The sequence below is a fragment of the Oncorhynchus mykiss genome, chromosome 10 (genome assembly GCF_057628025.1).
Source record: "Oncorhynchus mykiss isolate SJ-2025 chromosome 10, ASM5762802v1, whole genome shotgun sequence".
Taxonomy (NCBI): domain Eukaryota; kingdom Metazoa; phylum Chordata; class Actinopteri; order Salmoniformes; family Salmonidae; genus Oncorhynchus; species Oncorhynchus mykiss.
The window spans coordinates 58,234,550-58,261,690 of NC_143031.1; the positions used below are offsets into that span (position 1 = coordinate 58,234,550).

The 27,141-nt window shown below is 44.0% G+C and overlaps 1 protein-coding gene across 5 annotated transcripts in view; it reads left to right on the top strand.

Annotated features, from left to right (window-relative positions):
* The window catches only part of LOC110534333 (RING finger protein 24), a 64,227-nt gene extending 37,409 nt beyond the window's left edge, over positions 1-26,818 (top strand). For all 5 annotated transcript variants that reach the window (XM_036933415.2, XM_036933412.2, XM_090187186.1 and 2 more), the window contains 5 exons: positions 2,998-3,147; positions 9,475-9,517; positions 10,096-10,137; positions 19,013-19,092; positions 20,861-26,818. In XM_036933415.2, coding sequence (XP_036789310.2) covers positions 3,005-3,147; positions 9,475-9,517; positions 10,096-10,137; positions 19,013-19,092; positions 20,861-21,005 — 453 coding nt within the window. In that variant the 5' untranslated portion in view covers positions 2,998-3,004 and the 3' untranslated portion in view covers positions 21,006-26,818. The remainder of the gene's footprint in view (positions 1-2,997; positions 3,148-9,474; positions 9,518-10,095; positions 10,138-19,012; positions 19,093-20,860) is intronic.
* Positions 26,819-27,141: the final 323 nt, after the last annotated feature.

Here is a 27,141-nt window from a genome sequence, read left to right on the forward strand (position 1 = left end):
AAAGATCAGTGTATAGAACATTATCTTCACACACGATCAGAAGATCAAGAAAACTGATTTGACGTGTATCAGATTGCTTAGTAAATCTCAAATGATCAGAACAGGAGTTAAGAAAAGCATGGAACGCCTGGAGCTGTTTTGCGTCACCCCTCCATAGAACAAAATGATCATCAATATATACCACCTAACCCTAGCATGTGTGTGTTTTTGTTTCTCTTTTCATTCTTTCTTCATTCTCCCTCTGTGGAGAATGGGAATTTTCAGTTGTGGACCAGACAAACACATACTCACTCAGGAATTGTATTTTCTTCAATAGTAGTAGTTGTGTGTGTGTGTGTGTGTGTGTGCGTGCGTGTGTGGACACATTATACTATACTTGTTAGTACCGAAAGTCCTCACAAGAATACTAAACCAACTAAAATTGTGAGGACATTTTGCCGGGCCTCACTACTTTAGGGTTAGTGGTTACGTTTAGGGTTAGAGAAAATAGGATTTTGAATGGGCATAAATTGTTGGTCCCCAAAAGGTGTGTGTGTGTGTGTGTGTGTGTAAACATATGTCTATGGTGTGTGTATGTAAGCACCTAAACTGAGACTGGGCATCTACCACCACACTATCAGATTAGAGAAGCAATGTATGTTAAAAAAAATAACTCTGAAATTACCATCACCCACTAATTAACTTGTCGTTTTTGCAAATTAAAAGTGTTTGCGCTAGTAAATGATTTATCTTAAACAATTTAGCTATGACATAACCAAATAATATATAGCACAACTTTGGAATTCACCCCAACTTTTTGGGTGACCTGACTAAATTGAATACTTCATACTTCATTGAATACTTCACCAAAAGTATGTGCTTTGTGCACGGGGGAATTGTCATGCTGAAACAGGAAAGGGCCTTACCCAAGCTATTGCCACAATGTTGGAAGCACGGAAATGTCTAAAATGTAATTGTATGCAGTAGCGTTAAGACTTCACTTCAGGGGAACCATGAAAAACAGCCCCAGACCATTATTCCTCCTCCACCAAACTTTACAGTTGGCCGTATGCATTCAGGCAGATAGTGTTCTCCTGGCATCCGCCAAACCCAGATTCGTCTCTCGGACTCAGGGATGCAAACTAGTCACCTTTCGCCGAAATTCACCAAAATAGGTGACCTACATGATGGGGGGGGGGGGGGGCTTTTGAAGCGTGTTTGGAACAATACTGGCTGTATCCAAGGCTCAGCAAATCGTAACCGCAGAATGCAGCACGCGACTGAAGAGAGAAGAGACAACCGATTTTGCTAGTTACAACATCTGCTCTGGAAAGACAGCAGAGAGTAGAAAGGCAGTTTGCCCTTTACAGCAGCGCGTCCCCTGAACAATAACGAAGAGCTCGGTCTCCTGACCACGGAGACGGGGGTGAGAAGGCGATGAAGCTTACTTCATGAGCGGTAACCGAAAAACAACTGGCATTTGGAAAGTTCGAGGTGAGGGATAAAGTGCGGTGGAACAAGTATTGTTAGCATTTTAAGAAACGTTATCTTGCAATCTAGATAAAATGATCCGTTAGCTAAGTTAGCCGGAGAAACCTATAGAGGTGAAAGAAACACCACACACTTTCCCTCTTTCTCACTTGTTCAATACAGTGGATAAAAAAGGGGTATGCCAAGTGTTCTCTCTGTCTGAAAGAGATAAATTATGCCAACAAAGGGTCTCATGCTCTGCTGCTGGCACATTGTAGAACAGATGTCCACAGGCAGAAAGTGTGCAATGTAATAACCTGCAGAGTAGCCCAAAGATATTGCTTTTGTTGTGTTGAGCTCGACAGTAACACTTTTGTGTGAGTGAGGGGGGATTATTTTTTTTTTTACTCAATTAACATTCTTTTTGGACACGTAGCCTTGTGCACTTGATCGATGTCTATAGTATCCACTGTAATAGAGCAAAAATAGAATGCCTGTTTGTTTCATTCTATTTCTACTCTGATTGTTTTTTCCCAAGTGCAATATTTAGATGTGTGTGGGTGTGTGTGTGTGTGTGTGGTCACAAGCGTTCTATTATAAAGGCTGCCTTGGCTAACTGCAATATTAGTGGGTTTTTTGTTCTTTTTTTTTTTTCCCAAGACTTCAATTGGTCAATTGCAGTAAAGTCTAGGCAACAAATAACATTGGATTGCTTGCTTTACATTTTTTAGCTGTGAGTTAGGTTCACGGGGCGGCAGGGTAGCCTAGTGGTTAGAGCGTTGGACTAGTAACCGAAAGGTTTCATGTTTAAATCCCCGAGCTGACAAGGTACAAATCTGTCGTTCTGCCCCTGAACAGGCAGTTAACCCACCGTTCCTAGGCCGTCATTGAATCAGGCCCTGATTTTAGAGGGGAACAATGAAAAATTGCAGTAGATCTAGCTTCGAGGTCCATAATTGAATTGATGTATTATTTAAACTTTATTTGACCTGGGACACTAGGTGGGTGCAATTATTTATCAGGTAGAACAGAAAACCAGCAGGCTCCGGACGTCGTAGGATTAGAGACAAATACCCCTGCTCTAAACTTTTGTATTGTTACATCAACTGAAATTAGGTGAACTAATCAAATTTGAGCAACCAGGAAATGGTGTTGCACCTTTTAAAATCGAGTGGTTTTGACCATTTTGGAGATTTTTACAGATTTTTGTTAACAATAACCTAGGAAATTACATTGTCACTGTACTAATAAAGACTAATATTGCTCAATCCATTTTACAAGCATTCAAATGCTGAAGGTGCCGCAGTGATGTGCAAGATCTGGAATAGGCCTACCTCAGTGATATTACGCAACTAATGATCATGATCTGTTCTCGTCAATTCACCCTACCTATTGTCATCACGTGGCAGACTGGAAGCCTTATCAAAGATTTCTGCTGGCTATGAGAAATTGTCCAGTACTCTCTCAGCCCAATAGTCACAAACTGTCCTGTGGTCAATCTATCACTTTATCACATCCCCTAATCCATCCATCTCTCTCTCGTTGCAGGATATCCATGAGCTCCGATTTCCAGCACTACAGTTTCAGGATGCCTAATATCGGGTTTCAGAACCTTCCTCTCAACATCTACATTGTGGTGTTTGGGACCGCCATCTTTGTCTTCATTCTCAGCCTTCTCTTCTGTTGCTACTTGATAAGGTATGATCCACACTGCTACGTCCTAGTTGACATAGGCTAGTTTCTATAGTCTCCTTTGAAAATCTTGATTTGTGTTTAGGTTTCCTTGCACCGGTGCCAGACAGTGTAGATTCTGGGTTATGACATTTGTTTGTGACCTCATATTTGACATCAACAGAGCCTCACTCCAATATTTACGGTGGCCATTTTTTTAATGCTAGCACACTAAGTGTAATAAACCACAGATTCTTAAAAGCTGATTGATGTAGGCTAAATCTATTACCTCGAGAATGACTTGCCATATCCAATTTTGAGTCACCGGTGTTTTTAATCTCAAACCCAGTGGTCAAAAAATGACTTTGTTTTTCCCATATGAGAAGCAGCATTTTCACTGTAACCTCATTGGTTATTGATATACCCACACCAATAGGTTAGATGTTAAATACATCCAGACTGCGAGTGAATTCACAGTCATACACATTTCTAAAAAGGCCTTGCTCGGGTGTCATTACTGGCTCCGGTCTTATGTTGGATGCCATTCGAGCGTCGTACTCAAGCCCCCCTCTCCATTTCGCCTCCCAGGATGGTATGTCCCACCATGTGATGGTCTGCTCTGTTTACAACAACACTGTGTGTCCCAAATGGCACCCTATTCCCTACATAGTGCAATACTTTTGTCCAGACTGCCTATGAACACGGCTTTCTCCCAAACACAAGTAGCCTAGCCGTGCTCTTTTACAAGACCTCGGTGTACTAGAGGGACTATTTGTGCCTTTCAGTCCAAGCAGTGCATGTTTCTCTCTCTGGTGTAGTTTGTAGAACTACGGGGAGACAACATATTTCCCCTATGAAAGAGGGTGATGTTTTTAATACAGCTTTAAGCCAATATAACGTGAGAACAGAGGGATAAACAGCATAAGAGAGGAGAGGAACACAGACAGATGGTACAGCCCTATCGGCACTGGTCAAAAATAGCACACCATATAGGGGATTGGGAGTCATTTGGGACGCAACACAGGCTGTTCATCGTTCACACTAGTTGACTTTGAAGACCTGAGCTGCTTTGCGCACAGGCAGAAACACAGAGGGTTAGCCAACATTTAGGCTACTTTAACACGTGCAAAGGTGCTCATGATATAGGAGTTTCTAAACTGTGTTGCCAGCCTGCTATCATCAGATTTGATGATGAGACTAGAATTTGTGCATTTTCAGGCTCCCAGCATGCAACACTCAGCGGGGGTACCAGGCAATCTGGTAGTCCATCAACTGTATATAAAAAAAATAAAAAATACTTGTGTCCACAGCAAATAAGGCTGGATTTGTCTGAAGTGTAAGCTCTGTTACCTAATGTGTTCAGGCTACAGGGTTTTGAACTCAAACTATGACCTAGCCTAACCTTTACGGCTCCAAACAAAGCTAGCAAGGCTTTGAACTGCAGCAGTGTTTTTAAAGTAGTTGAGAGCCCAGATGGACAGAAAAGCGCCAGGTCTGTCTCACGCTTAATGAAATGGCTTAAGTAACTGAAGCGAGTCCAATTATTAGCCAAAAGTAAATGCATGTTATCCAAGACAGGTCAATCATATTTGCTGTCATTAAGGCTTAAAAAAAACTCCTTTCTTGGTGGTCTCGGTTTAATGAAACATTGGCATATTGGGTCTAAATTCAATCTGGGTTGTTTTAATTTCCTTTTGTTGTGTTTTATCATGTTCTTCTCAAATTAAACGTTTTTCATAAAGGCATTAAAAAAAAGATTCAACAGCCCAGTTTGGAGAAGGTATCGCTGACTTGATCATCTGAACTGGGAAAAAAAATCCCGCCAGAAAAATAATATCCAGACTTGTTCTCCCCTGCTGAAACATTTTATAGAAACATCTATTAAAAACTGCTTAGCTGCATAATCACGACCACTACAACTCCCAACCTTGAAGAGGCTTGTGTCGTGCCTCTCATGTTAAGTCCTTAGGCATCCTCTCTTCTCTTAGCTGGAAATCCAAGGGCGTCTGTGTAGATGTTGGTATAAATCCAGCAAAGTTTATGCATGCTTCCAATTGGCATCCTATTCGCTATATAATGCACTACTTTTTACCAGGGTCGATAGGGCTCTTAGCACTGAGTGGTTAACCAGCGCTCAACATGTCTGAACCTTGGACAACGAAATTAGTGTTATCTCCTTAAAGAATGGCCCCTTCAATACGTTTGACGTCCCAGACCTGGCTGTATTATATTGCTTGCAGAGATCTTATTGGCCCGCCACTCTAGCCCCTCTGGTCCAATCACGGTAGTCCTGAGCACTGTTGCCATGGTGGACAACCATGGAACATTCCAATGACGTTGGAACTCTGTAGCATTTCTTACCTAAAGTAGCGAGAAGCAGCATGTCTCAACCCAAATTCACCCTGCCCTTTACCTAACCCGGCGGGGGAGATGGTAAGTGTGTTTCTGCTTTTGTTTCGTTGTTTTGCCCCTCCCTCCTCAAGACAAACTATGAAGTTGATGCAGTGTCACGATACAATTCTGTGAGGAAAAAGAAAAGGGGGGGAAAAGGTGGTCGGATTACCAAGTAATTTATAGAAAAACGTTGTCCCAAATGGCACCCTGTTCCCTATAGTGCACTACATTTGAGCAAGCAGAGCCCTATGGGCCCTAGTCAAAAGTAATGCACTGTGTAGGGAATAGGGTGCCATTTGGGACAGTTTTTTACTCTGAAAGGCTTCTGAAGATGTAGTCTCCCTTTCTAACACGTGACCCCCATGGTTCCCTAAACCACACACACACCACAAAACCACAAGGCCTCACTGGATAGGCTACACTTCCCATGTATATTAACACAGAATCATTTTGATTTTCCTTGACCCAGTTTCATTGCCTTTAGAGACCAATGGGACGAAACACTGAACTTTAGCCCCCTTCACATCACACCGAGGCTCCAGTGTGGCGTTTCCCCTAGATACAGATCTAGGATCAGCTTCCCCCAATCCTAACCTTAACTATTAGTGGGGGAAATGCAAAACTATCCATACATAGATGCTCTTCTTGGGTCAACTTGACCCTACTCGTCACAGCCAGTCCACAGATGATCCTCTAAAAGCTGGACAAGTACAGGAAAGGAGAGGGGAACAGTCGGGCTCTGGAGAGGACGTGTGAATGCTCGCTTTCCCAGTGTGACCCAAGCAAACACGGCCCGGACAGCTTGACATGAGGCTGAACGTCACAGGTAGACTCGACTCCCTCCTCTCGGTCAGTCCCGAAGTCCACACACATACGTGAAATAAGCCTGTGGCTGGCGAACACACCACACGTTGAGGAGTGTTTATGTTGCCCAGTTCTGTTTTAGAAGTCTGTTACATTATTTTAGTGTAGGAGTCCATGGAAAGATCACATCCCTAAGCACCACGTGGCCCTTCTGTGGTCTCCTGTACTAAATGTTACTGAACCTTTAATCTATCCCCCTCACTACCATGCTAACAGGGCCACTCATCAAATCAGCCCCTGACCCCTCACCTTTGACCCCTGACCTCTGCCCCTTGCCCAATGGGAGTCTCTGCACCTTTACCCGCTGCTATTTTTCAGAAGGTGTCAGTCTCTCGCCTAGAACTGTGCCGCTGTGTGTTACAGATCCCTCAGCCTCTCGCTCTGCTCCGAGAGGTTAAGGTTACTAGTAAACGGAGGTAAATCTTCAACACATATGTCTCTCAATCTCTTTCTCTTTTTCTCCCTGTTCTTTTTTTATACACTGAGTGCACAAAGTATTAGGAACACGTTTCTAATATTGAGTTGCACCCCCTTTTTGCCCTCAGAACAGCCTCAATTCGTTGGGGCATGGACTACAAGGTGTCAAGCATTCCTACAGGGATGCTGGCCCTTGTTAACTCCAACGCCTCCTTAAGTTGTGTCAAGTTGGCTGGATGTCCTTTGGGCGGTGGACCATTCTTGATAGACACGGGAAACTGTTGAGCGTGGGAAAACCCAGCAGCAGTTCTTGACACACTCATCCCGGTGTGCCTGGCACATACCCTGTTCAAATGCACTGAAATCTTTTGTTTTGCCCATTCACCTTCGAATGACACACACACACACAATCCATGTCTCAATTGTCTCAAGGCTTAAAAGTCCTTCTTTAACCTGTCTCCTCCCCTTCATCTACACTGATTGAAGTGGATTTAACAGGTGACATATGTAAGGTATCATAAGCTTTCACCTGGATTCAGTCTGTCATGGAAAGAGCCGGTGTTCCTAATGTTTTGTGAACTCTGTGTACATCTATCCCTCCTACTGTCTTTCCATTCTGTTTTTCATTCCACATGTTTTTTTTTTTGTTGCCTTTTTTGATTTGTGCTGAAGTGAATGGTTGGTGTATAACAACGCCAGTGGTCGGTTTGCATTATTTATGATCTTCCTTTTAACTTCAGGTGATGGGGGAAATGTCTAAACTGAGTTTATTTGTTTATAAATGTCTGTTAATATCCAAGCTAGCGTAATGTTAATGCACTACATGTATTAACTGTTCATAGTAAAAATGTTCCCAGGGTGGTATATACTCACCGTTTTCATTAGTATTTTTGAATCATTTTCCATTCACAACACTTTTCAAAGGGTTATTAATCTTAAGAATATGGACTTCCCTATGCGTGGCTGCCTCTCTCTTGAGTTGACCTTAGTACTCCTCTCCCATTTGTTAACATTGTCATGTTAAAGGGCCTTAGCTCCCCCACCAAAGATGAAGGTTAATGTGCCCAGTCGTTTCCTTTCCTTGTATTCTATCCCCTTCATCACTGACCTAAGGACTTTAAAGGTGAAAGTGAAATATCAGAGCCCTATCCAGTCCTATCACCTATCATTGCTTGTGAAGGTCAAGGGAAGAAAATCAAGAAAGGAAGTTTTTTTTTAAGTTTTATTGGGGATGTACTGTAGTAAAGCAAAGTTCCCATTTCTCCCACACAAGTGATTCATCTGTCTCTCCTTTTAGCCTAGTCAGCAGTAACGAAGGCCACTACGGTAAAGTCAAGACAGGAGCTCTGGTTAGATAGGCACTCTGACGTGAAAAGCATCCCTGCTGCATTCACACGAATGATGGTGATAAAACCACGTGTCCTGCTGGCAGAAACCGTACGTGGGGGGTGCTGAAGAGTTGCTAATGTAACAGGGATGATTGGTTTAAAGGGGATGTATCCTAGGCTATAACCACCTCAAGCTGTCAGTTGTGGTACCTTTTTTTATTAGCATTAGACTCTCGACCTAGCGGACATTTTGTCTAAGCAGTCCAGTTCGGACCAAACCATTTGCCATTCAGTACGGGGGGCCCACATTAAATTGAGTTGTCAAGGTGTGGAATTCCCACCTAGCTGTGGCAGTGGAGCTGTGCCACAGCACGACTGCTGACCAATGCTCCGTCAAAGTCGTCATAAGGTCGTCCGGGTGACGTTTGAGTGACATTGAGTTTGGTACTGATGGGAAGTGGGAAGTAGGTTATGCTTTGGTTTGGTCGGGGTTAGTGGGGGAGGTGTATAACAGTGTCATTAGAGCCAGAAGCAGCCAAGCCATTGGGGTTAAATGTCACAGCTGTGAAATGGGTGTGATATCGCACTGTTCGTCCCAAATGACACCCTATTCCCTATATGGTGCACTACTTTAGACAAGAGCACATAGGGATTTGGGATACCCCCATTGTGAAATCAAATGGGTCTGTGGGCAGAACGGGTGACCTACCCGACCTCGGGCCATTCCATTTCATAGACCGTAAAAGATAGCAGATCCAATCCTTTTCAAAAGCCATTTTTAAAATGCCAAGTGGAACCACTTATGATGACAGACAGTATTTCCTGTGTGTGTATATAAAGAGTTCATAGGGAAAGGCCTGGATTCAATTCAGTGGTTATTACAATGACCGTAGCTTTTATCTTCCATCAACTCATCTGGATTGATTTATGACTTCAAAACTAAAGATTTTTAAAAAATGTGAAGGTTAAGATTGAATCCAGGATACCGTAGTCAAGATATTGTACAGGGGTGAGTTTCCTGAAAGTTTCGTAGCACTAAAATAATTTTTAATCCAATGTATACCAGGCTAGTTCAAAACTGCAGCACTGCCATCAATGTCTGTTTCTACAGCGTCTAAACAGTTCAATTTGACTTGCTTTTATTTCCGTGCTGGAGATTTGAATGGACATTGTTAAATCAGCCATGTTTTTCTGCCCTGAATGCTCTCTATCTATACAGTTGCTCACTTCCTGTTTCAGGGTCTATTGACTTGCCACTGTATCTGAATGTACTGTGAGTGCAACTGGCGAGTTGTAGCGGCTCCTTTTACTAATTGAAGAGATGCTGTGTTTCTCTGCGTTGTCCCTGCAGGTTAAGGCACCAGGCGCACAAGGAGCTGTATGCATACAAACAAGTAAGAGGCCCGTCGTCTACGCACGCGTGTGCACACACACACAAAAATACATGGTTTATTTTTCTCACAGTATGTCACTGTAGCCTACAAATCCTCCGTTGCTGAACACACACATTATATAGTACACACCCTTAATATACATGCTGTAGAAGGCATCGGCGTAAAAACAGAAGGATTGTGGTTTATTTTGGGTTAGTTTCAATAGAAGTTGGGGACTCGCCCTTAATCAAATGTACGGCCAGTTTTAGCCAGCCAGCCCGCTGAAAAAGTAACTTCCGGTCGTAGCTGTACTCCTTCCTGTCAGAAGACATTTCCAGATGCTGTGCGTGAAATAGCAGCAGGAAGCATTGATTTAGCCTTTTAAGTGAGTGGTGAGGGCTTGGTGCTGAGCCACACAGGACCATAACTGCCTGTAACTGAACTGAACTCTACTGTCACATCACCATTCTTCTAATACAAAAAAAAAAAAAAAAGAGGATATTGGATTCACTTCTGGATGTTTCCTTTGAGAGAAAGTGTGTTTTCTGTTGTCTGTTCTAATTGCATGCTTTTTTTTTCTCTCTTTTTTTCCTCCTCAGGTTATACAGAAGGAAAAGGTCAAAGAGCTAAATTTGCATGAGGTAAGCACTTAACCTTTTTTCTTGTTCCATTGTCTTGTATTCTATTGGTTACATGGGCTTTGAGTTGATATTGTTTAGCATTGCACCAGGTGATGAAACTTTTTGTTGTTGTTATTGGACCGGACATGGACATTCTGTAATACGACTGACGAGCTCGGCACACTATGTGCTGTACTTCCCTAATGTAACATTAGCAACTGTGTTTGGTCCTCGTACTGAACTGTGCTTCTCTCAAATGCAACCTTTCAGACAGCAAACGCCACGTGTTTGTTTCACCATTTTTTTAGAAAACGATTGCAATTACGTTAGGGTTTGCGTTTAGGCTCGGCTCCTTCGGGGGTATCTCACTGCCAGAGCGTGGATCGTGTTGAAGCTGTAATATGTCACTTTTTTTGGGGGCGACCCTTACCCAATTCACATATAAATATGAGTTATAGATCTGTGGTTCTCATTGAAAGCAAGTCTAAGACGCAGTAGATATGTTCTATGTGTGCTATTTACTTTTGGTTTTGTACACCAGCGGAAAATACAACGTTTTTGGGTTATGGGAAATCTATTTCGCAGTGGTTTAGATGGTACAATGATTCTCTACTTGCTTGTTTTGTCACATAAACTGAAATTAGGCAAACTATTCACATTTTTGCAACCAGGAAATGGCGGAGTGATTTTTGCATAGTGCACCTTTTTTAAGATCGTTATAATTACCGGCATTGAGCAAGGTACTCTGTACCAATCCCACCACAGGACGGAAACACAGAACCAAACAGGTGGAGGCTGTGGTGGTGGGTGGGTACAAGAAAATGCAACCGCATACTATCGCGTAACCAACAGCAGTAGAGAATGTGAGTAAAACTTGGATCAGCTTAAATATACCACCATATTAAGGTAGAAAGTCTTTGTAGAATATGATTGGTGGGACGTCAGCTAATGCATATACTCTGGTTTCCTGTCTGAACAGGCTGAGCTTCATAAACTGTAAAGTCGCCGTTGGTCTGGTGTTTACATTGATTGTTTTGGCGTTTACTGCTGTGTTATATGGGTCCCATGACATACATTTAGGCTACTTATTGATTTAGAAACGTGTGATCTTGATGAAGCAGATGTATCATTGTCGTCTGAAGCAAACTGGTTGTTCAATAGCCACAAGATCCCTTAGGTTTCTCTTGAAAAATAGATTTGTATCTCAACTAGACTAACCTGCTAAAATGACAATGTTGTTTACATAGCATAGTTGTTTGCCCTTTATGCAAAGTGGACCTGTCGAGACACATTTTGTTGAGCTGTCAGCAGACTGTTGTTGTATCTCTCTCATGTTTAGGGTATCCATGTCAGAAGAGGCACAGTGTGTGTGTGTGTGCCCGCACTTGTGTTTTTGAGTGTGCATGTGCCCTGTCCTCTCATTATGCCATGTCTGTCTCTGGAGCTTGTTACAGTCCATCTGTTGCGTCGGACAATGTGTTGAAGTCATGTTAGCCCCTTTTCCACAGATCTCCTTCATAGCCTCAGCCCTGGCCCCTGTTATTGAGTCATTCTATGTCATTAAAAGTGGGATAGCGCTACAGTATGTGACATGTGTGTGCCTGTGTGTGTTTGTGAGCGTGTGTGCGTGATTGTTGGACAGCCAAGTTGTTATGTATTACTGAGAAACACTCGCCAACGCTGGCCGGGGGAATGACCCATTTTATTGGAAGGGCCCTGTCCAAAGGAAAATGTTTTGGAAAAAGTGTATAGATTGCGCCTCTTGCAGCTGTATACGTCTAACCTTCGTTTGACACAGAGCATGGCTACAACAGCGTTGAATAACACTTGCTGGCAAGGTACAAATCTGTCGTTCTGCCCCTGAACAAGGCAGTTAACCCACTGTTCCTAGGCCGTCATTGAAAATAAGAATTTGTTCTTAACTGCCTATAATAATTATATAAAGGTCAAATAAATTTTTACAAATTCATTGTATCCAGCTGAACATAATAACCCTTGTAAATACACATAGGTCTACAACCTCACACACACACCGGTACTTCACTTCGTGTCCTTGTATGTGTATGATGGACAGGGGTTGTATTGTGCGAGGAAGCGCATCAGCTCATTGTGGCAGTTCAGTAGTGGTGTCCTTGATAGTGCTCAGCCAAACTATTACCGATAGTGTTGCTGTGACGTTGCACTGTACAGCCGCAGCAATGTAACATTCAAAGAACATTAAGGGAACTTTCTAGGCCTAAACGTTGTGACAAAGTAGCATATTCAAAATGTAGGACTACTGTATGTGGCTGATGAGTGTTGAAATTAGCAAGCTTTGACTCGACTTTGGCTCTCAGCTCTGTTTGACTTGCCGTATTTTACTTGCCATCCTTCCCAGAGCAAACAGAGGCCTACTTTTGAATTAGTCAGCCGATATCATTTTGATAAGATAAGCCTAACTCTGGCATTGCATCACAAATGGCACCCTATTCCCTACATAGCATAGTGCACTACTTTTGTTCTGAGCCTTTTAGGGACATGGTCAGGGTCTATGTTCACAGCACTACTGATGATATCAGGAGCATGAATGAAATGCCATTACAAGGGCATGGTTTGGTAGGAGCAGAAATGCTCCCTGTTTGCCAATAATTGCCTATAGATTAAGCTAGGCTTTTTCAGTTTGAACACGCGCGCACACACACACACACACTGCTGTTTACGAGCGTCGTAATGGACGTCTGTGATGACCAAGGGACTGTGACCCTCAACAGTAGTTTTGTATGGGCCCCTGGGGGTGAATCACTGTCCCCATTACGCCCCCACATTGTCCCCATCAACTCAAAAGCTCTTTGTCCCTGGTTGTGTTTCATTCCAGAAATATGTCCACTTCTTATCTGCCATTGGACAGATATAGCCTAACCGATAGCTTAACTTTGCCTAGTTTCCTTGCCATACAGCTTTCTCTTCAGGGTAGAGTGGAGGAGGCAACTGGTCATCTGGAATGAAACACAGTCCTTCAACTCTAGTTCAGTGCAGTTGTAGAGGGGAGAAGGGAAACTTGTCAGGAATGAGATGCAGCCCATCTCACCTCAGTGCAGGTAGCCTAGTGGTTAGAGCGTTGGGCCAGTAACTGAAAGGTTGCTAGATCGAATCCCCGAGCTGACAAGGTAAACATCTGTCGTTCTGCCCCTGAACAAGCCCGTTAACCCACTGTTCCTAGGCCATCATTGTAAATAAGAATTTGTTCTTAACTGACTTCCCTAGTTAAATGGAAAAACAAACAAAAAAATGATTTACTCAGTGGAAAAACTCCACTAGCCTCAGCCTGGATCTCTGGTGACCCCATTTCCTGCCCAGGGCAGAGCTGCTTACCCTCCAACCCACAGCCTGCCTGGGGGCGCACACACTGACCAGTACACTTTCTGACACACACACACACACCTCACATACCATCCCCACTTAACAAACTGCTCATTATGCCAAAGGGTTTTATTTTTTACCTTTTATTTAACTAGGAAAGTCAGTTAAGAACAAATTATTATTTACAATGACGGCCTACCGGGGAACAGTGGGTTAACAGCCTTGTTCAGAGGCAGAATGACAGATTTTTACCTTGTCAGTTCGGGGACTTTCAGTTACTGACCCAACGCTCTAACCACTAGGCTACCTGCCGCCCCTCTTTAAGTGGCTACGTGGGATTAGAACTACGCAGAACGGTACAAGGAGAACTTGATTGTTTGGTTAATAGGAACTGTATCTCACAAACTGGCCTAGCCTGAACCAGCGCGAGACGTTGTTGCTGATCTTGGGTCAGTTTAGCATTTTCTCCACTAATGGTTAAGTATATGATTGGGGGAGGGGAAACTAGATCTGTACCCAGGGGAAACTTCAGACGGAAAACAACCCCAGCAACCTTTAGGTGGAACGGTAATAATGGAGCCAGACTGAATAAATGAATTTGCCGTCATGACTTTTCATGAGGCCGTTGGCATTTGGAGCAGAGCGGTTGTTTTTCCAATCAGACACCGGCTGTCTGGCTTTGTTTAAATGCTAGCTATGTGGATAGTGGACTGTGGTGTTGCTACATTTTTACGAGAGCAAGAAGGTAAGTCTTATGTAAGCTGGGATGTGGACCAAGAGGAGCAATGGGTGGCCAGTTGCCAGGGCCAGTATTTCATAAAGCGTAGGATCAGGTCCCCTCTAATCTTTCGCGGAGAGAGCCATAACTGACACCGTGGAATCTGTCGGGACCGTACGGGATGCGTAGATAACGAGCAGCAGTAGTTGGGGTTATTTGGACAAATCACGTTTTTGCAGGTGTTGGCGTCTTCTGAGTTTCGGAAGGGGAGTGGACTTTCGGCCCGTGACTTGCGAAGAGAGAGGGTGGAGCTCGTTCATTATCATCTGAAAGGCAAACCTGATACTAAATCAGCACTCCCACTGAGACGCTTTATCAATATGGGCTGAGCTGGAATCAAAGTGAAGAGACGCGAAATAGCCTAGTAAATATTCTTACTGTGTAACTGCTGTACATCTTGTATCAAAAGCGACAACTTGTTTACAACGGGATGATTTGAGTTTATTTTGACGTAGTCTGACATTGTGAGTGCTCTCTATCTTATACTATCTCACCCGCCCCCCTCTCCTTGAGTGGAGTGACTATCTTTTCATAAAAATGTATTCCAGGATTTGCAGTGGTTGGAGTCGTCGGGATGTTTTTTTCCCATGGCGACAGAGCTCAGTGGTCTCGTAAATAGTCATATGATGACCGCCGTCTCCAGTGTCCCTATGTCCTGACTCTCAAATCAATCAAATGTATTTATAAAGCCTAAAGCCCTTTTCACATGAGCAAATGTCAAAGTGCTGTATAGAAACCCAGCCTGAAACCCCGAACAGCAAGCAAACTCCCTAGGAAGAAACCTAGAGAGGAACCAGGCTCTGATGGGTGGCCTGTCCTCTTCTGCCTGTGCTGGGTGGGGATAGTACATGGCTATTAAGGCCAGATTGTTCTTAGATAAAGAGAGAGAGGCGCGCACAGCAGGTGATCAGGTCAGGGTTGAAACTGGAGCAGCAGCACGACTGGGGACTGCCAGTAGTCCTGAGGCATGGTCCTAGGGCTCAGATCCTCTGTATGGAAGCAGGCTCCTTAGACTATTTTCAGTGCAGGTTGCTATTGTAACCCTGGCTACATCCAGAGACTGCTTTCCCGAATTGAGCACAGCAGCACACCAATTTATTCTAGTGATTGTAAGACATGTACATGCCCTCGTACACTCGCACACGCTGTGAGACCTGGGTGTGTGCTGTACTGAGCTCAGGAGGAGGTAGTGCTGAGATGTGCAGTTTGTTCCATATCGTGCACACAACTGTCAGATTTAATGCACTGCTCATCTCCGTGATTTAACTCTCACTTGCATAGATACCACACACACACACACACACACACACACACACACAGGAGGAGGTGATGCTGAGACGTGCAGTTTTGGGCTGTATCTCACACACACCATCCTAGCTCATCACTCCTCTCCTCCCATTAGTGTAACAACGTAGTTAAAGAGAGGGCAATGAAAGGAACTGACACCATTGATCTAGTGAATGAGAAGGAGCCAGGGTTAGTGTTCAATGGAGCTCAAACGAGAGGATGGTGTCTTGTCTCTAACTACACCCTAGAGAGAAACCTTAGAGGGCTTAGCCGGCAGTACCTCTTTTCATCCCCAGCCCCAAGCTAGTCTGTATTGAAAAGGGGGGAGAAAGGGAGAAGTATGCCTTTTGTCCTTGAAGGGTAGCACTCCGAAGTAGGTCCTGCCCCGACGTAATACTGTAGCCAAAATGGCCGCAGACAAAAAGCTAGGCTCATAGAGTTGGATAGAGGACACATTTGCAAACATGTGACCTCTATCCAACTCTATGGCTAGGATAAACAGCACTAGAGGTTATTCTGTATTGAGGGAATGTTACACGCATTCTTGAATTTAGCCTAGTAACTCGCATAGAGGTCATTGTGCAGTGTTTAGTGAGCCTCCTGGGCCGTCGTCCCAGGACAGATGTCATGTGTTGTACTGATATGGATTGAAAGTACCCTTGGATATAGGGATGCACTTAATGACGCAGTTGTAATGTCTGGGGTACAACATTACTATCTTTGTCTAGATAGAGTTTGTGGTGGTTAATTTCTGTATTATGAAATGAGGAGAGACAAACTTATCACACAAGTCAGAGTTATACTTAAACTGAATCTTTATTAGTGAGAATTTTGCAATAGCGATGGCTGGTTGATGAATCAACCTCAGAATATTCGTTGAGAGCCACAACACAAAGGCTACTGAGATATTTTATAGCAAAGATCCACCCCCTAGTCTACATAACAAACAACAGATGTTTGGAACGGGTCACAAGGTGAGACTTTTTAAATGAGAAAGGAGTGTCCGGTATCCAGATAGAATTCGCTATAAATTATCGTTCAGTTTGGCCCCTAAGACGAGGCTCCGATCTCATTCCTGGTACTTCATAGCACAAAAACACCAACTCATCCAATGGCATAAATCAATTGTTAACTCCAGATACTCTCATCTCAAGTAAAACCCCTTCTTGACCACACGCCTGGACAAGCTGATTGAGGGGACTGAGCCTCTAGGTCACACACTATCCAGGGATAAGTGCAACATCAGAGATGATATACAATGGTTCCAGACACTACCCCGCACATCTGTTGTCTCAAACCTTATTTCCCCCAAGGCCAAAGGAAGGAATGACTGGCACACAGACATTGTGGAGACAAGTAATTGGTTCACCATTAATCACGCCACCCCTTCACAGGGTTTAAGAATAGGTAAAGACACATTCACATATGAAGACAATGTTCCCTCCTGTCCTCTTCCCTTTCTAATATTCTGCATAGCACCAGGGACATGTGAAAGATGAGCCTGACGTCTCCCCTCTCTGGGCCCCAGGTGACTGAGCCCCAGCTGAGGGAAGAAGTGCAACTGCCAACACCAGAGTCTGAAAGAATACATTCTAATAACAAGTATATCATATAAGCATATTATGCAGATAAGACATCTTAATTATCTATGTTACCCAACTAATTCTGATTCTTCTGACACAAGTTACAAGGGTGATTCTTCATGAACATTGTGGAACCACTACTGGCAGTAATGCACACACACACACACACACACAATAGTGCTGATAGGTCACTGAATGGGGAGTGTGTGTGTGTACAGCAGCACTGACAAGCTAGCACTGACAAGCACCATCCTGCCTCTGTCAGCACCGTTGTCTTGTACCTTCTCCATTGACCACTGACAGACAGACAAAGATCTCCCGGTCCACACAGAGACCTATTGTGACAGTGGGCTAAATGCTTCATCATAGACCCCAACACGCATGCAAACCACACACACTCTTCTTCTCCCAGCCCACACATAGTCCTATTGTGACAGTAGGGCTAATCCTTCCTCACTGCCACAAACAGGCTACTCCCAGTCATTGTCAACACACACACACACACACACTAACCACTGCCTCTCAGCACGCTGCTCAATCAAACATGCTCAGCTGGTACAAACAGGTTGCGTCCCAAATGACACCCTATTCCCTACTTAGTGCACTACTTTTGAGCAGGGTCCATGCGATTCAAATCAAATGTAGTGGACTATATAGGGAATAAGGTGTCATGAGACTCATGCATAGACTAATTTCTCCGGGGGGGTGTCCTATAACAGAGCCGATTTGGCTTTGGGCAACTAAGGTGGGTGCTTACAGGTTTTCAGAATAAGGTCTGTGCATGTAGTAGTAGTTCTAAACTACGATCCCTGCATCAATATTGCTAATGCAGAAGTGATTGAATCCAGCCCTCCACAAAAAGAGACTTTAAATACCCAGGCGAGTGTCCCTCTCTCTCCCTGTGTGGTGTTCTCTTGTCTTACTACACAGCTAGCATTTGCTTCAGCTTTGCCAAACTAGGCTATAAAACTAGCTTTTAATGGTCTTATTTAGGCCTATTTGCCTAGCGGTCTGGGCTGGCACCTTTACGCAGGAAAGTACACACAGTACACCGCACCCAGCTGGGCCAGACTGGTTTGGGCTGAGGAGACCCTTACTGGATCGAGTTTCAACTGGTTTTAATGGCTTGTGTGAAGTTGTGGGCACAATCGACATTATTTGTGTGTGTGTGTGTGTGTATCGTATGTAATTTCTGGATTTAGTTGGGCTGTGATATAGATCACACCCCAGTGCATTTCTACAACACTCCAGGTGCAGAGGCCTTTTCTGTTTCTACTCTCCAGAATGCTCCCTCTAACGTCAGTTTAATGAAAACATTCTACTGTTTGAGGGAGAGGCTTCTTTCTCCAGCCCGAGGAGTCTGCTCTCGAGGTGTGTCGCCACTCTTTCTAGGCTTGAGAAATCACATATTGAGGTCTGGCATGAGAAGTGGTATATCGAGGTGATGGGTTCCAGGGCCTATATTCAGAAAGCATATAGTAGAAATGCTGATCTAGGATCACGGTTCCCCTGTCCATGTAGTCTTATTCATTATGATCTAAAAGGCAAAACTATCTGATCCTAGATCAGCACTCTCTGAGAAGCTTCAGGAATATGGGCCCAGCAGTGTACAAATCGTATATATGTGTCGACGCTCCCTCTTCTGGCAATGCCCAGACATGTTTTAGTTTGAGATACTGACGTCTGTCATCCTTGATGCGTTGCCATAACGGTACATACAAAACCCCACTATCTCGAAGCTGTTTATGTTGTTTGGTTTTTCTGCCCTGCTAGTGCTAACAGCCCTGTTTCTCCCTCGTTCTGTCTCAATCTCTCCTTAAACTTCAGCTACAGTGACTGTGGTTGTTTTGCTGCCTTGCTAACCCTGTCTTGTCCCCCCCCGCCCATCTCTCTCCGTCTGTGTCAACAGATATGTGCGGTGTGCTTGGAGGAGTTCAAACAGAAAGACGAGCTGGGGATTTGCCCGTGCAAACACGCCTTTCACAGGAAGTAAGTACACCAGAGGCCTGGCTGATGCCCACACCCTGTACACAGAGCCTGTGGATGGAGCCTAGCCCAGTTAGGCCTAGCCCAGCTAAGCCTAGGCTGTCTTCCACTCAGCCCCAGTCTCACAATAACATTAAACAGTGTGGTTGAGCCCCATTTACATAACCCAATCTAATAGCCACACCCTGTACACAGAGCACCTTTCCCATCCAAACTGCGATTCTAAAAGATCACCCAGTTGCAGGATAAGTTCTGTTGATGAGCATATATGGCTAGGCGGACCCAAAATGGTGCCTCCCGCCTCCTCGCACAAAGTGATTCTAGCTCGCTCAGCCCAGTCTAATACACACACACACACGCACGCTGTATGCAGCCCTATCCGCACAATAACAAGTTCCGTTGATGATGAGCATGTGGGTCCAACTAGACCCAAAATGGTACACAGAGCACCTTTCCCATCCTAACTGTGATTCCAACTCACTCATCCTAGTCTAATTCACACACCCACTGTACTCAGCCCAGTCGCACAATAACAATGATATTGGTCTGTTGTTGATAAGCATGAGGGGCAAAGTGGATCCAAAATGGTGGACTTTCTTTTCACACAGAGTGCTTACCATCAACACAGTAAGTCCAGTGATTCCAACTCACTCAGCCCCAGTTGCACAATAACCGTAATATTGTGGACCGGACCCTTCCTCACACCAAGTCAAACATGTTATGATTCGGCTGCAGATGTGATGGTCCCTTTACTGCCATTTCTTCACTGCTATCTACAGTACCCGGTACCAAGGTCTCTTAGTAGAGCAACCCAGCACACGGCAACAGAGTGAAAGACTGAAGAAATCCGTGAAAGTGTGTTGGGGGGGGGGGGGGGGGGTGAGATTAATGCAATGGAGAGAGATTATGGGGAAAGGAAACTACCGACCGAGAGCAAGTGAGAGGGAACACAATGCAGCGCTTGATGGATTGGAAGTCTCTGGTGGCCTGGGGCCAAATTAGTTTCCTCCCACCAGCATGACAATTTAAATTGGGCTCTTTACGTCGTGCGAGCCTCAGCCTAGTTTTTACTACGTGTCAGTAGCTGGGGCGAGGCCCACTCAATCACAACACACTGGCTTGCATGTCAACACACTCCGCTGTGTGTGTGTGTGTGTGTGTGGCCCTCTGGGACTGCAGATAGAACTAGATGGCACTAGAGAGCAGAAGATTTATAAACCTCACAGGGGTTGAATTCAACCAAATTCAATTTGTATTATACAGTTACTGAGCTATTTCTAGCTGCTGTGCGGAACAGTCTGCCCTGTGGAATAAGCCCCCTGGTCTCCCAGTGCTAGCACTTTGTGAGCAGTCAGAAATAGAATAGCTGGATCAGTTGCAGCAGTCAAAGAGCTGAACTGAGAGGGCTAGTGTTTTAGAGAGACAACACTAGAAACAACCACACGGGTACACTTATAGTCTAGCCGATGTCAGTGTCACCCACATTTGCAAGTGATGACTTAAGCCTAAGGGTTAAGAGAGTTGGGTCAGTAACTGAAAGGTTGCTGGTTTGACTCCCTGAGCCGACTAGGTGAACAATCTGTCGATGTGCCCCTTGAGCAAGGCACTTAACCCTAATTGCTCATGTAATTCGCTCTGGATAAGAGTGTCTGCTAAATGACCTTAAAAATGAACAATCTTGTCTCTCTCTATCCCTCACCATCCTCTATCCCCCCCTCTCTCCCTGTTCTTCTCCCCCCCCCCCCCCCATTGGTCTCTCTCGCTCTACCAGGTGCCTCATTAAGTGGCTGGAGGTGAGGAAGGTGTGCCCGCTGTGCAACATGCCCGTCCTGCAGCTTGCCCAGCAGGCGGGCAACACCATCGACGTTACCGTGCCCATACAGCAGCCCCTGCCAGGCATGGAAAACCTGGTGTAGCGCAGACTGCAGTACACACACACACACACACACACACACATACCTCGATCACACAGGCAGCGTCATTGCATTTTTGGTACACCAGAAGTACATTCATTTCCAATGGAACGCTGTGTTTGCCTTGCATCATCGGACGTATGCATCAAATTCTTTGCGTAGAGGGCTTGACAGAAATGGTAGAAGAAGGTGAAGGTGGGAACTTTTGTTGCACACATATCCAGATGATGCCGCGTACCATTTTGCGCAATGACGCTGAAGGGATGATCGAGGCGTTTTCTATGTGATTAAGAGACAGGGGCAGAAACACAACAGTGTTAAGGTGCGGACAGAGACTCACGGTGAGGAAGAAGTGAATCTGCTGCATCTCCTCTCATCTCTCTGCCTTGGTGGATTCCCATAAGGATTTTTTATAATAACGGTTCTTTACTGACAATCTCTTTTTTTTTTGGACACAGCCGTGGTCACTATTCTGACCGTTTCACAACCAAAGCACTTTTGTGGGGACACCAGCGCGTGACGAGTAAGAGGCACGAAAACCAACAACTACAACACGTTGAAATGAAAATGGCGTCATCGTTTAGTTTTCTTTTTTAACGACTAAACCTTAGTATTTTTTTCTTTTTCTACAAGCACTTTAAAAATTGAACGCTTGTGAGGAGGTTGTAGTAGCAACAAGGTTATATTTTATATTTTATTATTTCAATTAACTTTTTTTGTGTGTACATACAGAGCCACGTGAGTTAATTTTTTAGTTGAGTGGATACTGTTTTTTGGGGGGAGGGAGCATAATATCTTAAAAGGGACAGTATCCTCCAAATGAATTAACGTCAGGATACTCGTGGGAAGCTCAAGGAACCGCAGGATTCTGTGGCCTGATCCACCCTCTCTCACACGCATACAAAAGTGGATATTGGAGGTGTGTGTGTGTGTGTGAGTGAAGGGAGGATCACCTCAGTACTTGGTGTGAATTAAGAGAGGATGGGTGTGAATGTGGGGTTGTGACCCGACTGATTCACCAGTGTGCATCGGACTCTGCGTCCCCTCTTGCATATGAAGGTTGTACAGTTTGTTACTCACTGCACACCTCAGTGTCAGCGTTCCCAAATGGCACCCGATTCTCTAAAAAGTGCACTATTTAGGTAATAGGGTGCCATTTGGGACACTACCTGTGTGTGTGTTTCAAAAAGGCTATGTGGCCACTGTCACGGTCTGCATCTGTCATTTCAGAAAAAGCTAATAGTTACTATTCTGTTGGGGGGGGGGGATGTGAACTAATTGTTAAAACGCAACAATGCCGAGTTCGTATTCTCATTGAAAGATTTTTCACAATGAGGTTTTGAGGGTAGAATCAAATTAAAATAGTAGTATTCTCTAGTGTAAACATAGAGATGTCCCTCCCACACAGACAGACACACACACACACACACCCGACACAAACTGTGGAGGGGTCCTGGCCTCTGTCACTTCCTGTGGACTGGCGATCAGGAAGTAAGAGAAACCCAACACCCAGAGCCCATGGCACCCCTAGAGCCAACATCCAATCAGATGCCTCCGTTACTGTTACATAAGAGAAGACTGAGCCCCTCCCGAGCCCACAGCGCTCCCAAACCATTACTCATTCAGCTTGTGGCAACGGAGCGCTATGAAAACGCATAGCTGGAAGATTCCTCTTTTGGTTTTATACAGTTAAAAATGTATCCCTCTCTTGCCGTCCTCGGGTTTGAGTTTGAATGAGGTTTAGCCTGATGGTAGTCTAAAACAACTAGCCCAATCTACACACTACATAGTAAACTAGAGTACTTGATATAATGCCAAGATGATTATATTCCATATTGTCTCCGATGTGATTATGTTTAGAATCATATATTCTATACGCTAATCTTTACGAAACCTAGAAAAAACACTGGTCCACTGAGGCAGTGGTGGTTCTTAAACTTTTCCAGCTCGAGAACCAAATTTTGAAATTGACCGTCCTCCCCTGACCCAAAAGGTCCTCCAACAACCCAAATGGAGAATAAATAGTGCGTGATTATAGATGTTTTCCCACAACTCGCAACCTACCTCTGACATGCCCAGGGCCCCAACCCATACAGTAGTTTAAGAAACCCTGCACTAAGGCATTGTTGCATTTTGACTGCTATACATAAAAGTATCAAACCAGACAAATTTGCTCAATCTCAATTCATTTTATTTCTATTTAGTTTTTAATCAAACTTTTGACACACAATGATGGTAGTGAACGCTACAGGGTGACACAGCACTGCCTTGGAGCGTGAAAGGCTTGGTGAAATCGATCAAGTTGTGTCTCTACGCAAATTAAGCAGCAAACCTCGTCTCTTGTTTGCTAGCCGTTACGGATGTAGCATGACATATGGCAGAAAAACTCATGGTCTTTTACTCAGCACTGAAAGAGCAGGACCACCCGCGCTTTCACTTCCTTCTCAATTCAGTCAACGACTCAAAGCTGCTTCTGGGATTAGTAACTACTTAACGCTATTTAGCTTTAGCTTAGCGTTGAGCTAATTAGGCTATGGGAGATATAGGCTAATTATCTAGTTCAAATTCTGGCAGCACTCATCATATCGGTCAACACACATATGTACGTTTCCAGCAGATGTCATTGAGCTGGTATAGGCCATGGTTAGCAGTCGTAGAGAACAGCAAGCTCATTCTAGCGCTTTCCCCTATATATAGTGATATATATATATATATACACACATACACATACACACACACACTAACCCCTCTACCCTGGTGCTTTGTTGCACCACCTTTTGTGGCATCACTGTAGTAAAAGTGCTGTGTGAGATTTTGGAACAGAGGGGAAACCGTGTCCCATAGGTCAGGGGTCAGCTTGTGTCACTGCTCACAGACTAGATCTAGGTGATTGGTCATAATAATGGTGTTAAATGCAACTTTATTTAAATGAAAGCCTGGTCTGTCCTAACAGGGTCGATTCGGTTCTTCCCTCTTAAGTGTTTGTACCTTTTCAGGAACCCGGGCTATTTCAGTGCTGAGCATCAGGCCCAGCTCTAGAACCACTGCGCTTGTGTCTCCTAAAAATAGAATGGTATTCTTAGAATTCTAGGTGTTAAGAACACCAAGTCGTTAAGGAAATGTTCTGTGTCCACTGGCTTTACCTTCGTACAACAACAAAGGGGAATGTTAGCCTAGCTAGCTGGTGAAAAGAATAGTAGGACATTTATTTCTTGCCAATATCAGAAACAATGTCTCCCTCCCGCCCCACCCAATAATATCTATTGTATTTGAGGGAGGAGGATGACAATTGTGATTATTGTATATATTTTTTTTACTTGTGCTTTACTTACGATGTGTGTTCATTTTGGCTATTTGTTTGAAGAGACACCAGTCTGTAGTTGAATGTGGAATGAGAAAAACCATAACCTTTTTATTGAAGGCTCCCGGCGTTACTTGTATGTGCGGGTCGCTTCGGTACCTGTTTGCCTCTTCTTCTTGGTTCTTCTTTGTGGCTACACACAAAAATGAGCTACACAGGATGCAATGGAGGTGTCACCCTTTCTGTATATAACCTCAAATATAGGTATATAACACACATCTTTGTACAAAGAGACTTCAACTCTGATATTAATCTCAGAACTCCAAAGTTTGACCGGTCCGAAGTTTATCTTTCGACAACTAGCCCCAGCACTTTCTTATTCCCTTAAGACTCCGATATTGTAACAGACAGCCAACAAGAACACAGCAAGTCTTGGCTCTTCGTCCTCTGCTATGTGTGGTTGTCTCTGAATTGACGGTTTAGAGGGAGATTTAACGATAGGACTGGGTGGGGAGGAGAGCGATTAATGTGAAAAGCATGCGATGAAATGGCGGCTGCACTTGCAACCGATTTCAATAATTGTAATTGTACATAGAGAGTAGTAGTGTTGGTAGGACGACATACTGCATAAACACTTTTTACTGTGGAGGGGGTGTGCATTGTGCACCTGTTAGGTTCTAATTCAGAGTAAAAACACTCAACGGACACTATGAAAGCTTAACCAAGTTTATTCTTCCCAGAGGCTCCATACAGCTGCATTCAGACAAACATGTTTCCACCACCACACGTGTATATATATATATATATATATATATACTCCAATTTAGGCATTCCTCCTTCTCTCCAATCCTTAAAGGTTTGACAGGAAGACTAAGTGATAGGGTAATAAACCATCATTTCTCCCTTAAGGGGATCTGACCCCCCCCCCCCCCCCCCCCTTGATGCCTAATCCAAAGATCTCCACCCGTATCCCCTCTAGCAATCCTGTGACTTCTTCCCATCCACCTAGCACATTCCAAAGCCATCTGGGTCCTACAGATAACCATTCACTTCTGATGTAAAACCCAGTCTCTAGGATAGCAATGTTTAAGTTTAACCCAGAATCCAACACAACGAATAGTTGAGGATAATTCTTCCATTGAAAACACTGCATCTGAGCACTTATAACTGCCATTTGCCCATCCGAGAATTGCAACAATTCCAGACATTTTGTAATGTCTTCTTTCAAATGAGAGTTGAAGGTCAGAAGAGAACTCATCTATTATACCCCATAATTTCTTCCTGTGTAACTCCCTAATCCTTCCCCCACACTTCTCAATCCAGACAACATGGTTCTAGGTTCTCTCCGAGTCCTGGAAAGCATGTAGCCACGGTCAAGTGCCATAACAGCAGGCAGTTAGAGGCCCTTCTGCGAGAGGAAGGAATCATGTGTATATTCATAGTGAATAATCACCCATCGTCTATTAGTTATTACTGCGGAAAGTACCAGGCCAAATCTATTTGAAAAACATTGGGATTTTGGACGGTTGATGAATTTAGTGATGACTCACCCCACCGTAACTTCCATTGATGTCAGCACTGTTCCAGAGAACGCCAGGCTATTGGGCTGTAATATTAAAGGTCTATGATGTACTTGCTTCAATATCATGAATTACTGAGAGGAAAGTGAGGCTCTTTGTCAGCAACCAAAATGCGTAATAACGGGCCCCTTATCGCATATCCTTTCTATAAGGTGCTTTTATCTCAGAAAGTATGTATACCCAGAGACAGAGGAACATCCCACTCCTTATTTCTTTCTGTTTCAATGGAAGCCAATGAACTAAGTAGACCAGACCAAGCTGCGATCACATTGGTGTCTATAGTAGAGCCACTCCCTTAAGTAGACATTTTTTCAATGGTAAACGGACTGTGAAAGAGTGAAACACTTTTTTAAAATCAACCATTTTGTGGGCCGGACCTCAAGGTCAACGCTGTGTAATTGGCCGCTTGGGCCTCAATAACACATGTCACTGCCTCACTGAAAACTCTCAATGTTGTGTATGGTGTCTATTTATTCAATGTATAGCTCTTGTGGTGCCCCCCCCCCCCCCCCCTCTCCCTTCCTCAAGTACATCCCCTGTCTCGCCCCTAACCCACTTTATTCAATAGCCACCACATTCTTCAATGGGTCAACCTACCCCACCCTGTGATAACCTCTCCCACCATCTTACCCCAACCTCCTGCTTCACCCACCAGCCCACACTTTCTTCCCTTGATGGGTGACCCTACCCTCCATGGGTCTACCCATCCTACCCTGAGATATAACATTGTTTATACAATTAAGAATTCTGCAGCAGAATATTTTTGGAGAAATTTGCTGTACAGTATTTGTAAGCTCTATTTTTGTATATTTAATTGACATTTTGGAGGAAAAAAATAATGAATGCATTTCTTTTGCTAATTCTGTTTTATTCATTTAAAAAAATGTTGCATGTGACTGACTTGAACTGTAAATAAAATTACCACGTTTTGGAAATAATGACTGCTTGCTATTCTTTATTAGTAAAGTTCCTTTACATGGTTGTAGCAGCATCCTTAAAGGGGCAATATGGGATTCAAACAGCAGTAGGTCCCCGCCACATTTTTTTGTAAACAGTTGAGGGTTGGGGCTGTTGAAATGGAACCGCTCCAATCCCAGATTGCGACTTTTACCTTCCTGTGCGGTACAATGTTATGTCAAATAGTTAGCCAGATCTCATGATCCTGAACATGTGGTATTACGCCTGAGGGGTATACTAGGAAGGAAGCTATAATGAACAAAAATATATACCATTTCAAAGATTTGAGTTACAGTTCACA